This window comes from Astyanax mexicanus, chromosome 8, assembly GCF_023375975.1.
Source record: "Astyanax mexicanus isolate ESR-SI-001 chromosome 8, AstMex3_surface, whole genome shotgun sequence".
In the NCBI taxonomy this organism is placed as follows: domain Eukaryota; kingdom Metazoa; phylum Chordata; class Actinopteri; order Characiformes; family Acestrorhamphidae; genus Astyanax; species Astyanax mexicanus.
In genome coordinates this window covers 1,023,339-1,038,770 of record NC_064415.1, presented here as the reverse complement: position 1 = coordinate 1,038,770, position 15,432 = coordinate 1,023,339, and the positions used below count along the sequence as shown (strand labels likewise).

The 15,432-nt window shown below is 37.2% G+C and overlaps 1 protein-coding gene across 1 annotated transcript; it reads right to left on the bottom strand.

Annotated features, from left to right (window-relative positions):
• Positions 1-2,330: 2,330 nt before the first annotated feature.
• On the bottom strand, positions 2,331-14,987 carry snap47 (synaptosome associated protein 47). Its single transcript, XM_049482627.1, has 6 exons — positions 14,774-14,987; positions 13,042-13,604; positions 11,906-12,414; positions 7,574-7,704; positions 4,476-4,650; positions 2,331-2,672 (listed from the first exon to the last, which is right to left on the bottom strand). The coding sequence occupies exons 2-5, from the start codon at positions 13,560-13,562 to the stop codon at positions 4,504-4,506; spliced, it is 1,308 nt and encodes a 435-aa protein (XP_049338584.1). The 5' UTR covers positions 13,563-13,604; positions 14,774-14,987; the 3' UTR covers positions 2,331-2,672; positions 4,476-4,503.
• Positions 14,988-15,432: the final 445 nt, after the last annotated feature.

Here is a 15,432-nt window from a genome sequence, read left to right as displayed (position 1 = left end):
ACGGACACTTTATCAGAAACACCTACAAACAACACGGACACTTTATCAGAAACACCTACACACAACACGGACACTTTATCAGAAACACCTACAAACAACACGGACACTTTATCAGAAACACCTACAAACAACACGGACACTTTATCAGAAACACCTACAAACAACACGGACACTTTATCAGAAACACCTACAAACAACACGGACACTTTATCAGAAACACCTACAAACAACACGGACACTTTATCAGAAACACCTACACACAACACGGACACTTTATCAGAAACACCTACAAACAACACGGACACTTTATCAGAAACACCTACAAACAACACGGACACTTTATCAGAAACACCTACACACAACACGGACACTTTATCAGAAACACCTACAAACAACACGGACACTTTATCAGAAACACCTACAAACAACACGGACACTTTATCAGAAACACCTACAAACAACACGGACACTTTATCAGAAACACCTACAAACAACACGGACACTTTATCAGAAACACCTACAAACAGCACGGACACTTTATCAGAAACACCTACAAACAACACGGACACTTTATCAGAAACACCTACAAACAACACGGACACTTTATCAGAAACACCTACAAACAACACGGACACTTTATCAGAAACACCTACAAACAACACGGACACTTTATCAGAAACACCTACAAACAACACGGACACTTTATCAGAAACACCTACAAACAACACGGACACTTTATCAGAAACACCTACAAACAACACGGACACTTTATCAGAAACACCTACAAACAACACGGACACTTTATCAGAAACACCTACACACAACACGGACACTTTATCAGAAACACCTACAAACAACACGGACACTTTATCAGAAACACCTACAAACAACACGGACACTTTATCAGAAACACCTACACACAACACGGACACTTTATCAGAAACACCTACAAACAACACGGACACTTTATCAGAAACACCTACAAACAGCACGGACACTTTATCAGAAACACCTACAAACAACACGGACACTTTATCAGAAACACCTACAAACAACACGGACACTTTATCAGAAACACCTACAAACAACACGGACACTTTATCAGAAACACCTACACACAACACGGACACTTTATCAGAAACACCTACAAACAACACGGACACTTTATCAGAAACACCTACAAACAACACGGACACTTTATCAGAAACACCTACACACAACACGGACACTTTATCAGAAACACCTACAAACAACACGGACACTTTATCAGAAACACCTACAAACAACACGGACACTTTATCAGAAACACCTACACACAACACGGGCACTTTATCAGAAACACCTACAAACAACACGGACACTTTATCAGAAACACCTACAAACAACACGGACACTTTATCAGAAACACCTACAAACAACACGGACACTTTATCAGAAACACCTACAAACAACACGGACACTTTATCAGAAACACCTACAAACAACACGGACACTTTATCAGAAACACCTACACACAACACGGACACTTTATCAGAAACACCTACACACAACACGGACACTTTATCAGAAACACCTACAAACAACACGGACACTTTATCAGAAACACCTACAAACAACACGGACACTTTATCAGAAACACCTACACACAACACGGACACTTTATCAGAAACACCTACACCGGCCTCCTGCTGGAGCACAGGTACAGCTGAACAGGTTATAATAACAGACTGATCTCAGTGGAAAACTGAGAAAAACAAAGAACCGAACAGAACTAAGAACCCAACAAAAATAATCAAGAACACTGAACCAAGATATCTAGAGAAAACCCAGATTAATAGAAATAGAGAACCTGGATAAACTGAGAACTGAACTGATTGGAGACCCATAATAGATGTAGAATAAAGATAAATGAACAATTTATAGAAATATATAGAAATAACATAAATGGAGAACTGAGATAAATGGAGAGCTTAAAGGAAAACCAAGAAAAGTGGAGAACTTTGCTGGATGGAGAACTGAGATAAATGAAGAACTAAGATGAATAAAGAACAGGAGATCTGGCAGGTCCACCATTGGTGCTCCATTCTCTTTACAGATGACTTTGATTTCTGGTATTAATTTGAAGAAGATTTTGGCTCAAATTGACTGTAATTATCTACTTTTTTCTCAATTAATTACTCAATTTAAATCTTTCATTTGTCAAGATCTGATGTTGGATTTAAGTGTTCTCCGCCCATTGACTCCACCCACTAACTCCGCCCACTGCCTGACTTTGCCTGTTGACTCCGCCCATTTTCGAGACAGAAAAAAAAGAGACGGCACTAAAAACGCAGACGTTGACGAGTTTATTATTATACACTCGATTCTGTACAAACATCATCATACCAATAAATACAGCTGTGCAGGTTTACAGGAAACATCTGGAAATGTCATGATCATACACACACAGAACATACACACGATTATGCAAATTATGCAAATGGAGTGAGACCGGGCCCATGGGGGCGGAGTTTATTTGTTTTTTTTAATCAGAGGCAGATTTCCCTTTATATGTTATTACACGTCTCGGCCAGTAGGGGGCACTCTGAGTGGGGAGTACACCGTGCCATGCAGTTTGTCGAGCAGGAAGTGGGTCCAGACTGGACAGGAAGAGGCGGAGTTTGTAGATGAACCTGAAGACACACAATACACATATCAGTGAGCACCTTCACAAGCACTTCATATTCCGATTATAATCAGATTACTGCAAGTAGTTATCATGTAAAGAGCATACTCCAGTTTTTTAGATTTTAGAGTTAAGTGTAGAAATCTGATTAGTAAATCTAATTAAGAGAGCTGTATTTGAGCACAGCAATCAGATTTCATTGGCTGGTTGCAATGCAGAAATCTGATTATTGTCTGACTCATGTAAACTCTTAAATTTCATGTAAATGTACTGATCAGATTACTGGAAAACTGGAAATATACTGCAGTAATCAGATTATGGAGTTCATGTAATTGTGCTAATCGGACTACCAACAGATTCTGATGTTCTGCTGTAATCAGATTATAAACTTAATAGGATTATTGACAGACTACAAATGTCCTCAGTAATCAGATTATCAATTTAATTGGATTATTAACAGACTCCAAATGTCCTCAGTAATCAGATTATAAACTTAATTGGATTATTAACAGACTCCAAATGTCCTCAGTAATCAGATTATAAACTTAATTGGATTATTAACAGACTCCAAATGTCCTCAGTAATCAGATTATAAACTTAATTGGATTATTGACAGACTCCAAATGTCCTCAGTAATCAGATTATAAATTGAATTGGATTAACAGACTCCAATGGTCTTCAGTAATAAGATTATAAACGTAATTGGATTATTAACAGACTCCAAATGTCCTCAGTAATCAGATTATAAACGTAATTGGATTATTGACAGGCTACAAATGTCCTCAGTAATCAGATTATAAACTTAATTGGATTATTAACAGACTCCAAATGTCGTCAGTAATCAGATTATAAACTTAATTGGATTATTGACAGACTCCAAATGTCCTCAGTAATCAGATTATAAACGTAATTGGATTATTGACAGACTCCAAATGTCGTCAGTAATCAGATTATAAACTTAATTGGATTATTGACAGACTCCAAATGTCCTCAGTAATCAGATTATAAACTTAATTGGATATTAACAGACTCCAAATGTCCTCAGTAATCAGATTATAAACATAATTGGATTATTGACAGACTCCAAATGTCCTCAGTAATCAGATTATAAACGTAATTGGATTATTGACAGACTCCAAATGTCCTCAGTAATCAGATTATAAACTTAATTGGATTATTAACAGACTCCAATGGTCTTCAGTAATCAGATTATAAACTTAATTGGATTATTATCAGACTCCAAATGTCCTCGGTAATCAGATTATAAACGTAATTGGATTATTGACAGGCTACAAATGTCCTCAGTAATCAGATTATAAACTTAATTGGATTATTAACAGACTCCAAATGTCGTCAGTAATCAGATTATAAACTTAATTGTATTATTAACAGACTCCAATGGTCTTCAGTAATCAGATTATAAACTTAATTGGATTATTATCAGACTCCAAATGTCCTCAGTAATCAGATTATCTATTTAATTGGATTATTATCAGACTCCAAATGTCCTCAGTAATCAGATTATAAACTTAATTGGATTATTAACAGACTCCAAATCTCCTCAGTAATCAGATTATAAACTTAATTGGATTATTGACAGACTCCAAATGTCCTCAGTAATCAGATTATAAACTTAATTGGATTATTAACAGACTCCAATGTCCTCAGTAATCAGATTATAAACTTAATTGGATTATTAACAGACTCCAATGGTCTTCAGTAATCAGATTATGAATTTAATGTAATCGTGTAATTCGGATTGCTGATAGACTCTGATGTTCAGCAGTAATCAGATTATGCAGTTTGTTACCGTTGCTATGGGAACGAGGGGGCGTGTGTTACAGTAGTTTCCTCATTCGGCGGGTGTGTTTGTCGATGCTCATGGTGGCGCGGTCGCTGGACGACGCTAAAACATCCAGAGCTTCATCCTGTCTCTCCAACTCCGTCTCCGCCTCCAGCGCCAGAGACTTTAACTGCAGCAGCATCTACACACACACACAAACACACACACACACACACACACACACACACACACACACACACACACACACACACACACATCAGACAAATCATAGATCAGATATCAGAAGCTTTAGAGACTACGTTTGGGTAGTGTTCCTCTTGGTGAGAGTCATTCCTCTACTACTCACTCTGACTGCACTGTGCTGAGTGTAAAGTTTGGTAGAGGGGGGATCATTAGTTCCAGAGAATGAAACTCTTAATGCTTCAGCGACCAAGAGTGATTTAAGAGTGATCAAGTGATTTTATGCTCCCAACTTTTGCGAAACCATTTTGGGGACGGTCACTTCCTGTTCCAACATAACTACTGTCCACCAGTGCACAACGCAAACTCCATAAAGACATGGATGAGTTTCGAGACTGTTAGAGTGAGCCTGCTACAAGTAACTGTGAGCCAGACCTTCTCATCTCTCCAACACACAGCAAGTGACTGACCTCACAAATATTCCCATAAACACACTCCTAAACCTGGTGGAAAGCTGTTTAAGAAATGTTGAAGCTGTTATAACTGTAAAGGATGAAGTAGCATATATTAAACCCTGTGGATTAGGAATGGGATGTTACTGAAGTTCATATGTGTGTGAAGAACGATGAGAGAATACTTTTAGCAATATAGTTCACATCAGAATGCTTTTCCATCAACAAATGCAATGCAAAGCGTCGGATACAAAGGTGTAAAGCATGCCATCACTAGATACATGTTATCTCGGGGAACCAATCACACTTTTCCATCTGGCATCCGATGGATGAGTCTACATTTCGTGGTTTCGAGTAGAACGGTACTTGTCCGGCTGCACTGTGCTGAAAATGTAAAGTTTGGTGGAGGGGGGATCATTAGTTTCATGCATCTTGGCATCATGTTCTCCTCCTCCACCAGTCTTACACACTGCTTTTGGATAACTTTATGCTGCTTTACTCCTGGGGAAGAAATTTAAGCAGTTCAGTTTGGTGGTTTTTAATTTGGTAAAATCAGAGAAATATGTAATAAATAAGTATATTATCAGGTGAGGTGTGGGCAGTAACGGGTTGTGGTCGCGGTGCCACCGCTGATACGAGTGGAGATCCCGATAGGAAACACAAAAGCCCGAGTGCTGTGGAAGTTCTCCACTTCCTGTTCGGCGGCCGGCGGGTTCAGATCAGATCATTAATCAGAGCTCAGAGAGACGCTTTGAACTTCCCAGGTTTGTGCGGCTGTGAGGTGAGGCTGATAAGGAACAATAAGGATTTACTTTAGCTAATCAGTTGTTGATAATAAATTTAACTGAAGAAAGAAAAAGAGAAATGAATCCAGCGCCTCTCAGAAACCGAGTTTATAAAACATCTCACACGTCCGTCTGATCCGTTACTGATTAACTTTGCAACAATACACCTCCGCTCAGCCTCTGTTTATTTAACTACGCTGCATCTGATTGGTCGGACGGGAGCCCGGCGGGGTCAAAGCGTCTAAAAGAGCAGCAGTCCACTAATGTTCCTCTAATTTATGACAAAATATATCAAAATACCTTATAAATCTGATCCAGAAAAAAAAACACAAAACACAACCCATACACACTGCTCATGTTCGGAGAGTACTACTTTAAAATAAGACTACCTTTATAAAGGGTTTATAAATGGTTTATAATTAGTTTATTAATAGTTAGTAATTACATTGTAAATGCCTTAAAATCATTAATAATCAGTTATGTGGCTGTGGGTTCACTATTCGCCAAACAACAGGTCTACGTACATTTCTACATATGTGTTATAACTGATTATTAATGATTTTAAGGCATTTACAACCTAATCAGTAACCATTAACAAACTAAACCATTTATAAACCCTTTATAAAGGTAGTCTTATTTTAAAGTGGTACCGAAAATAAAAAAGCAAATAATAATAATAATAATAAAAACACAGAGTTTCTTCTACTAAATTTGAGTAGAAACCTAATGTTTTATCTGCTAAAAACTGTATTTATTAATCTTAATTATCAAACTTATCCGTTCCTGCATTTCAGACACAAAAACACATTTCAAATAAATAAAGCTGAGGCGAGAGGTAATTTAGAGTTTCTTTATAAGATGAATAAATAAATTAAATAAATATATTTATTTAAAAGTAAATTCATCCACCTTTAGACAGCCTGTAACGGTTTTAGTTTTAGGTTTTTCTTTTACCTTTTATTTTATTTATGTATTTTATTTTGTACTTTTATTTATCTAGTTTTCAGTTTTACCTATTAGCCTTTTTATTCATTTTATTTATTTTACTTATTTTGTTTTATTTATTCTTTAATCTTCTTTAATCTTTTTAACTTTGATTAGATTTCCATCGTTTATGTTCTTTATAATCTTGGTGTTATTTTTAGGTACTTAATTTTTTCCTGTTTTTCTCTTTATTTTATTGATTTATATTTTAGCCTGACTACTTATCCTTTTATACTGAATTATTTTATTTCTTCTTAATTAAGTATAATTTTTATGAAGTTTCTTATTTTAGCTAAACCTGATCAAATATCAGGTTAATAAAATAAATTAAAATAACCTTTAATTTATTTTTTTAGTCTGTTTAAGTGGTAAATGCTCAGCTGCATTGAATATGAGGGTTAGTGTTCTTAATGGCTTTTTAATTTTTTCTCCTTACATTACTTTTACTTTTATACTTTTAAGTAAATTTGAAACCAGTACTTTTTTAAACACCTTTACTTAAAGAGTAACTTAAAGCTCGAGTTGATACTTCAGCTTTTACAGCAGTATTTTATTAAACACTAGTATCAATACTTCTCCCTACAGAGTAATGAATGGAGATGTTTTTAAACACTGCTGGTTAGTGTAATAAACACTGTGTTATTTTATTATTTTATTATTTATCTTTATCTGGTCTCGGTGTGTTCTGATTGGTCGGTCTGACCTGTTTGAGCTCCTGGGCCTCGGCCTCGGTGACGGTGGGCTGCAGGACGTGGAGCTGAAGCTGGGTCAGGTCTCCGGCGGGCACCTCCACGGGCACCTCCACGGGCACCTCCGTATCTGAGCCGTGGGCACCTGCAGGGGGCGACACACACCCACGTACACAGCACATTCACACTGAAGTCTTTTCATAGAAATGGACAAGGTGCAAAAGTTTTCACACCCTTCTTATCTCATCTCACAGTGATACAAATACACTAGGAACACCCAACCAACCACATAGGTTACCACAGCAACCGCTTAACCACCTGCACGTCAACCACCTGGATACTATCTAGCATAAAGCATTTCTGACTTATATTATATAATAATTGCAAATAATGTTTGCAGATGATGTAACTCTAATCAATTGCCATTCAGATTTTAATTCGTTGATTAAGGACGCAAATACTGGTTTACCTGCTTATGCAACCTGGTTTAAATTAAACAAACTTGTCTTAAATATAAAAAAGTCTAATTACATTATTTTTAGTGGTAGAAAAATATATAGAGTATATAAAGTATATCAAACATTACAATAGAATCTGTGGTGTTGACTAAAGTTTTTGGGAATTATTATTGATGAAAATTGGAGTTGGAAAGAGCAAATAGACTAAATAAATAAAATTTAAAAATTAAAAATAAATAAATCTATAGGTATAATAAGGAGGGTTAGTTTCTGTATCTGATTAACACAAAATCAGTCTTCTTACTCTTTATTATAGTCTTATTTATTCATATATTTCATATTGTAATATAGTTTGAAGGAGGATATATTCTACTTATCTTAATAAAATTCTGGTTTAAACTTCAGAAATGATTTGTTGGTATTTTTCATATCTGCCACTCTATTACAGAAACTTCAAATTCTCTCGATTTTCAATATTAATATATTTCAAATATGTATTTTTATTTATAAAATGTATTTAAATCATGAAATTATCCCCGAGCAATTCAAACATTACTTCATTACAAATGCAGAAAAAAGAGATTCATAAATATTTATATATATCTTTAGATTCCTAAATTTCTCTCTTGCAGAGTCAATTTTCAATAAGATTTCGGGAGACGAAAAACTGTGGAATGATTTTAACCATCTGTAAAACATTATAAACGATGATTAAAATATCATTTGTTTAATGTTTTGTGATCACTATTTTTTTGTTTTTTTGTGTGTGTTATATATTTGGAATGTGATATTCTTCTGTTATGTTCGTTATAATATATTTTTTAGACAGTATTATTAAGGTAGAGGCTAGGGGTGGGCGATATGGCTCTAAAATAATATCACGATATTTCAGGGTATTTTTGCGATAATGATATACTTGGCGATATAGGAAAACTAAAATAATTAATTCATTTCAGGAATGTAGTATAATAGTATAACAGTAAAAATAAACAGGCAAAATAAATAATATAGCATAAAATAATATAATGTAGAAAACAATATTGCAGAATATTTAGTGCATGCATATAAACTGCAAACTAAAACAATTATACAATAAATACATTACATTACATTTGGCAGAGGCTTTTGTCCAAAGCGACTTACAATAGTCAAGTACAGAAGTAATAGAAATTAAAGGTAAAATATTGTTTAGACAGGGCTTAAAGGAGGTCGAAGGGAAATAAAGGGATAGAGGAGTGAAGGAGGGGAAGAAGGAAATGAGGTTAGAAGTAGTTAGTGTGTTAGAGGTGTTAGGAGAGTAAGAGCTCTTTGAAGAGCTCTGTCTTCAGGAGTTTATTAAAGATAGTGAGAGATTCTCCTGATCTGGTAGTAGAAGGTAGTTAGTTAGAGGTGTTAGGAGAGTAAGTGCTCTTTGAAGAGCTCAGTCTTCAGGAGTTTATTAAAGATAGTGAGAGATTCTCCTGATCTGGTAGTAGAAGGTAGTTAGTTAGAGGTGTTAGGAGAGTAAGTGCTCTTTGAAGAGCTCTGTCTTCAGGAGTTTATTAAAGATAGTGAGAGATTCTCGCTATCTTTAAGAGACTCCTGAAGATACACCTAAAGCTTCACAGTAAATAATAGACTACTTTTAAGACAGAACAGCCCTATTATCACGATATGGATTTTTAATATCATGATATTTCTGTGTCACGATATATTGTATACGATATAATATTGCCCACCACTAGTAGAGGCTTTATTTAAGCCCATGTTAGGTTTTTGTCTCTACCTGCACTGTATTTTAAAGCCATTTTCAGTATATGTATGCTGTTGTTTTGTTTTTTTTGTGCAAAAATAAAAATACTAAATACTAAATACTAACCTGCAACCACCTAACAACATAGTAACAACTAGGGTGCACAAGACATAATGATATGGTTTCAGCATTGTTATCACAGTGTTCGCAAGATTTGCGATTTAAGTTTTTTTTGCTGCATACAAAATAAATTCGCTTTAAACAGCATAATCTACCATATTAATTCATTATTAAATAACCCACTACTAACTGTTTTACTGTATTTTTAATATTTTAGCATGGTGCATGATTGACATCTTGCGAAATGTCCTGTATTTTTAGGGTGAAAACTCCTGTATTTGTTAATTCGCAATACGTAAACCAATGTTGTTTTTTTTCCAATATCGTGCAGCCTTAGTAAAAAATTGTCTAAAACATTTCTAAGATCAACTTTGATGATCATAGGATCCACAATGTTTCCTTCATCTAGGTTATAAGTATATAAAACATGTTGTTATTATTATTATTATTATTATTATTATTATTACCTGACAAACCCGGGTGTGGAAATGGGACTGAGGGATTGATTAGTGATGCTATTACAGGGTTCTTGCTCCATTTTAAAAGTCAAATTTAATGCTTTTTAAGACCTCAATAAATATAATTTAAGGCCCAAAAATGTAGTCATAATTTCTTTAGTAGAAAATAATTTATAGTATTGGTAATCAAAACTGAACGTTTCTCATTTGTTAATTTTTTTATACATTTTGTTCCATTTTGATGCGGAACATGTTAGCATGTATATATAAAATATATAAAACATGTTGTTGTTATTATTATTATTAGTAGTAGTAGTAGTAGTATTTTAAAGATGGCAGATAAATACGGATATATAATTTACAATTGACCAATATGACTCTTTAACTGCTTTAACTGGTCCCAGTACAGAGTGTGATTCTGAAGCAGTGCTTCTGTAAGACCCAGTCAGATAGAGCAACAGCGCCATCGTGAGGACTCAGGAGGATCTTCAGTCTCAGCTCAGCTCAGGTTTAACTTTAACTGAGCTTAATATTTAATTTATCCACGATATAATAAAATATTGGATATAACTTTATCTTAAGGGTACATTGAAATAAATATGATATAAATAATTTATAATATGAATATAAGACTTGAAACAAATATGAAACAAATGTGATTGTATTGATGTAACAGCAGTTTAATTTACAAACACTGGAGAGAGTTTTCTGCTCTGTGCTACGACGAGTTAAAACTCTGTTAAACTCTGTTAAACTCTGTTAAACTCTGTTAAACTCTGTTAAACTCTGTTAAACTCTGTCAGCTGATCAGCAAATGTTTACGATTCAATGTTTTATTCTTTGCACATTATAAACAAACATCTCATGTGGATTTTATATATAACTCTGTTATTAATGGTTAAGAAACCTTACTGAAGCTCTATACCCGGCAAACCCGGGTGTGGAAATGGGACTGAGGGATTGATTAGTGATGCTAGACGAGGCTAATGCTGCAATAGTGATGCTAATACAGGGTTCTTGCTCCATTTTAAAATGATGATTTCATCATTTCTTAAAGTAGAAAATAATTTATAGTATTGGTAATCAAAACTGAACGTTTCTCATTTGTTATTTTTTTTACTTTTTGTTCCATTTTGATGCAGAACATGTTAGCATGTTAACTGTCTCGACACTTTTCTGCTAATCCTAGTTCTCTCACAGATAATGTAGGTAACTCGCCGCTAACATTAGTAAGTTAGCGAGGTCGCTGCTAATGTTAGCTAGCTCTACGGTAACCTTAGTTTTCTCCCAAGTTATGTTAGCTAGCTTGCCGCTAATGTTAGCTAGCACTATGCTAACCTTAGTTCTGTCCCTGGAAACTCGCCGCTAATGTTAGCATGTGTTTTCCCACTGACATTAAACACACTGTCTAAAAATTTAATACGTACAGGAAATTTACAGTAAATTTAAGACATTTTAAGCCCTTAATTAACCGGATTTTAATTTAAAACATTTTAAGACTTTTTAAGTACCAGCAGGAACCCTGATACTACCATAGTATTTGCGCTAACAGTTAGCAGGTGAGCTGCCGGACGGTACCTGCTCCCCACAGGGAGGTGGCGCTGTCTGTGCTGCCGGGCGTGGTGCTGGGCGTGGCCTGAAAGGTGGAGTATTCTCCGGTGAGCTCCACCTTCTTCTTGTACTGCACCTCCAGCACGGACAGGGCCTCGGCCATCTTGGCGGAGATGATGCGGAAGCAGACGTCGGGTTTTCCGATGAAGCGCTGGCGGACGCTGATCTGGTACGGGTTGTGAACGCGGACGTCGTCCACTTCCTCCCTCAGGAAGCGGTGGATCAGCCGCCCGCCGGCGTCTCGCAGCTCCATGCAGGAGGGCGTCAGGCTGAGGGACCCCGGCCTCATCTCCGCCGCCGCCTCCCCCCGCCACACCACCGCCGGCACGCTGCTGATCACCCTCTGACCCTTAGCCCCGCCTCCGGGGGGCGGGGCTTTAGCTGCTGCCACCGCTGCCGTCTTCGCCTCCTGCTGACTCCGCCACGGCAGTTTACCGAACGGCCACCAGGGGGGCGACTCCAGCTCCGACAGCAGCCTGAACACACCCCGCACACATTCATACCGGATACACAACTATTCATACTGGGGAGTGAACAATTCACAGAGTGGATACTGAATAATTCATGTCGGATCCTAAATGACACAAAGTGGATGCTGAATAATTCATGGTGGGTCCTGAGTAATTCATGGTGGATCCTGAAAAATAATGGTGGATACTGAGTAATTCATCATGGTAGATACTGAGTAATTCATGGTGGATCCTGAATAATTAATTGTGGACCCTGAATAATTCACAGTAGATACTGAATAATGCATGGTAGATACAGAGTAATTCATTGTGGATCCTAAATAATTCATAGTGGATGCTGAATAATTCATGGTGGATCTTGAATAATATGTGTCAGATTCTGAATAATTCATGGTGGATCCTGAGTAATTCATCATTGTGGATACTGAGTAATTCATGGAAGATACTGGGTAATTCATGGTGGATACTAAGTAATTCATGGAAGATACTGGGTAATTCATGGTGGATACTAAGTAATTCATGGAAGATACTGGGTAATTCATGGAAGATACTGGGTATTTCATGGTGGATCCTGAGTAATTCATCATGGTAGATACTGAGTGATTCATGGTGGATACTGGGTAATGAACTTACTTGTCGGCCACGCCCAGGTCGGACTCGATCTTGTCAAGGCCCTGCATCATGTTGTCGAACTGCTCCCCCTGGTGGTCGAGGACTCTGCCGGTGTCGGCCAAGCGGCGCTGGGCGCCGGACACCAGGCCGATGAGCTCCTGCCCCTTGCTGAGCGGCGCCGGGGGCGGAGCATCGCCGGGCGACAGCAGCCGCTCCCTCCAGAAGTGCTCCAGTACGTGGTAGACGGCGGCGCGGCACGGTCGCAGCGAGCCGAACCAGTGCTTCACGTTGCCGTGCTCCAGAACCGTCAGGGCGCTGAAGATGAAGCTGGACGACTCCATCTTTATCTCCACGATGCGAGACAGGGGAAACGAGGCCAGGGCGACGCCCCCAACCCCGGCCCCGCCCCCGGTGCCACCGCTCGGCTCCGCGGTGAAGCGCACCGCCGTACGGGTCAGGGTCAGCTGACCACTCACCCAACGCTTCTCTCCATTTACGTAGTACGACCCGGACCAGCTGTGGATGGGCGTGTCCCGGCTCATCCTGACCGAGTGGGCGGAGCTTTAGACTGGCTAGAAGCTCACCTGTTGGACCAAACACAGGTAGAACAACGGTCATGTCAGTTATCTCCACATTAGCCTAGACATCCTGATTTACACAGAATAATCAACTTAACGAGCAGAACTTCCACCGGTCACCACAGTGAGGCTCTTTAATATTTCATCTCTTTATTATTAATCTACAATGTAAAACAATACATTAAATAAAAATATGAAGCGTAAAAACAATGCATTAGAAGGGGTGGTACTCTGTGTTTTCAACGTTAAGGAAAAAGTTTAGAAATGTAAAATTTGCAATTTTTGCCTTTTTGACCAAAAGACAAATAGAATTTGGCTTTTTTTGTGATCAATCTTTTATTTGTACAGATATGTAAGTTACCAGGAATAAAGACAATATTTAATTCATTGCTGATTATTGTTTAATACGTAATTCCATATGAGTCCTTTAATTTTTGTATGTTTATTTAGATAAATGCAATATATGTTGTCCTGACTCCTGACAAAGAATTTGATTATTTCATTAGTAATAATGCATCACTTACACTCTGAGTAGCAGTTAAGCATGTTATTAATGAGTAACTAAACCCCCTAATTTTATCTGAATCCACCATCAGCTCAAATTTGAAATAGGCTAAAAAATGGGAGGAGTAGTTTGGGAGGGGCGCTTTGTGATGTATGGGTTTAGAGGCGGGGCAGAAGGGAGAGCAGTGATTGGAGATTGGACTGAGCAGTGTGCCTCTGATAGCAGTGAGACCCAGATGATTGTACGTCAGCACGGGGGCGGGACTATTGATTGATTGACCGATTTGCATATTGTAATGATGTGTCTGAGTACCAAAGTACACAGAAACATCATCCTGTCCTATAGCACAGCTGAAATGACCACAATAAAAGCGTTTTTAAAGGTTAGGGAAGGTTTATAATAATTTTAATCAGGACTGGTATGTTTTATTACTTTAAACAAACACATTTCCGCTATTAATAAAAAATATATATGATTTAAGGTTTAGTACCTCTTTAATTTGGGTATTTAACGTAGGGATTAAAATGTATCTAACTAAATGAGAACAAGATCACATCGACACACATATAAACACCGCATATACAGCTTATAACTTTAATATCAGTGTAATAAAAACATGATTAAAGGATTTTAATAAAGATTTAAGATTAAAAGCTGTTTTTTTTTTTACCTTTTTTTCTCACAAACTGAGAGCTGCTGCCATCAGTCTGAGCCCTGTCTCCTCCCCCCGCGCGGAGAATAATCCGATTATAATCAGAAATCAGACAGAAAAAAAAGGGATTTTAATGATTTTTACTGATTTTTATGAGAAGATTTTGCAGCTGCGCTTCTCGCTCCCCCACTGCTGCGGTGTCACCATGTTTACAGTCCGACGCGGCCTGCGGGAGGAAACGGCCACAAAACAAAGGTTCCGCTTATTTACTCCAAAATAGGAAAAATTGCATGTTCATTTAAATGAGCTCTTCTATTAATATTATTCTATACAATCCCAATATTCTATTTAACAATAAATGTTTCCAGGAGAAAAGTGTTTCCTTTATATAATAATAATTATTATTTATCTGATATATACTCTATGAGGCGAAATCAGTAAATAACTCCGTACCGCTAGAGGGAGCCCGCGAGTCAGACCAAAATTAATGGGGGTGAATGGAGCTAAATGCTAAAAACTCGAATTAAAAATACTAATTTACCTCTAATCCAGGATATTCTTGTAATTGTAGAAATAAGAATAAAGTGTTTCGATAAAAACACAAAGAAATCTTATCTGTGCGTTTTTTTTTAAGAAAAACATTAGCATTAATGCTACTGTGAGCTGGTGCTTTCTTA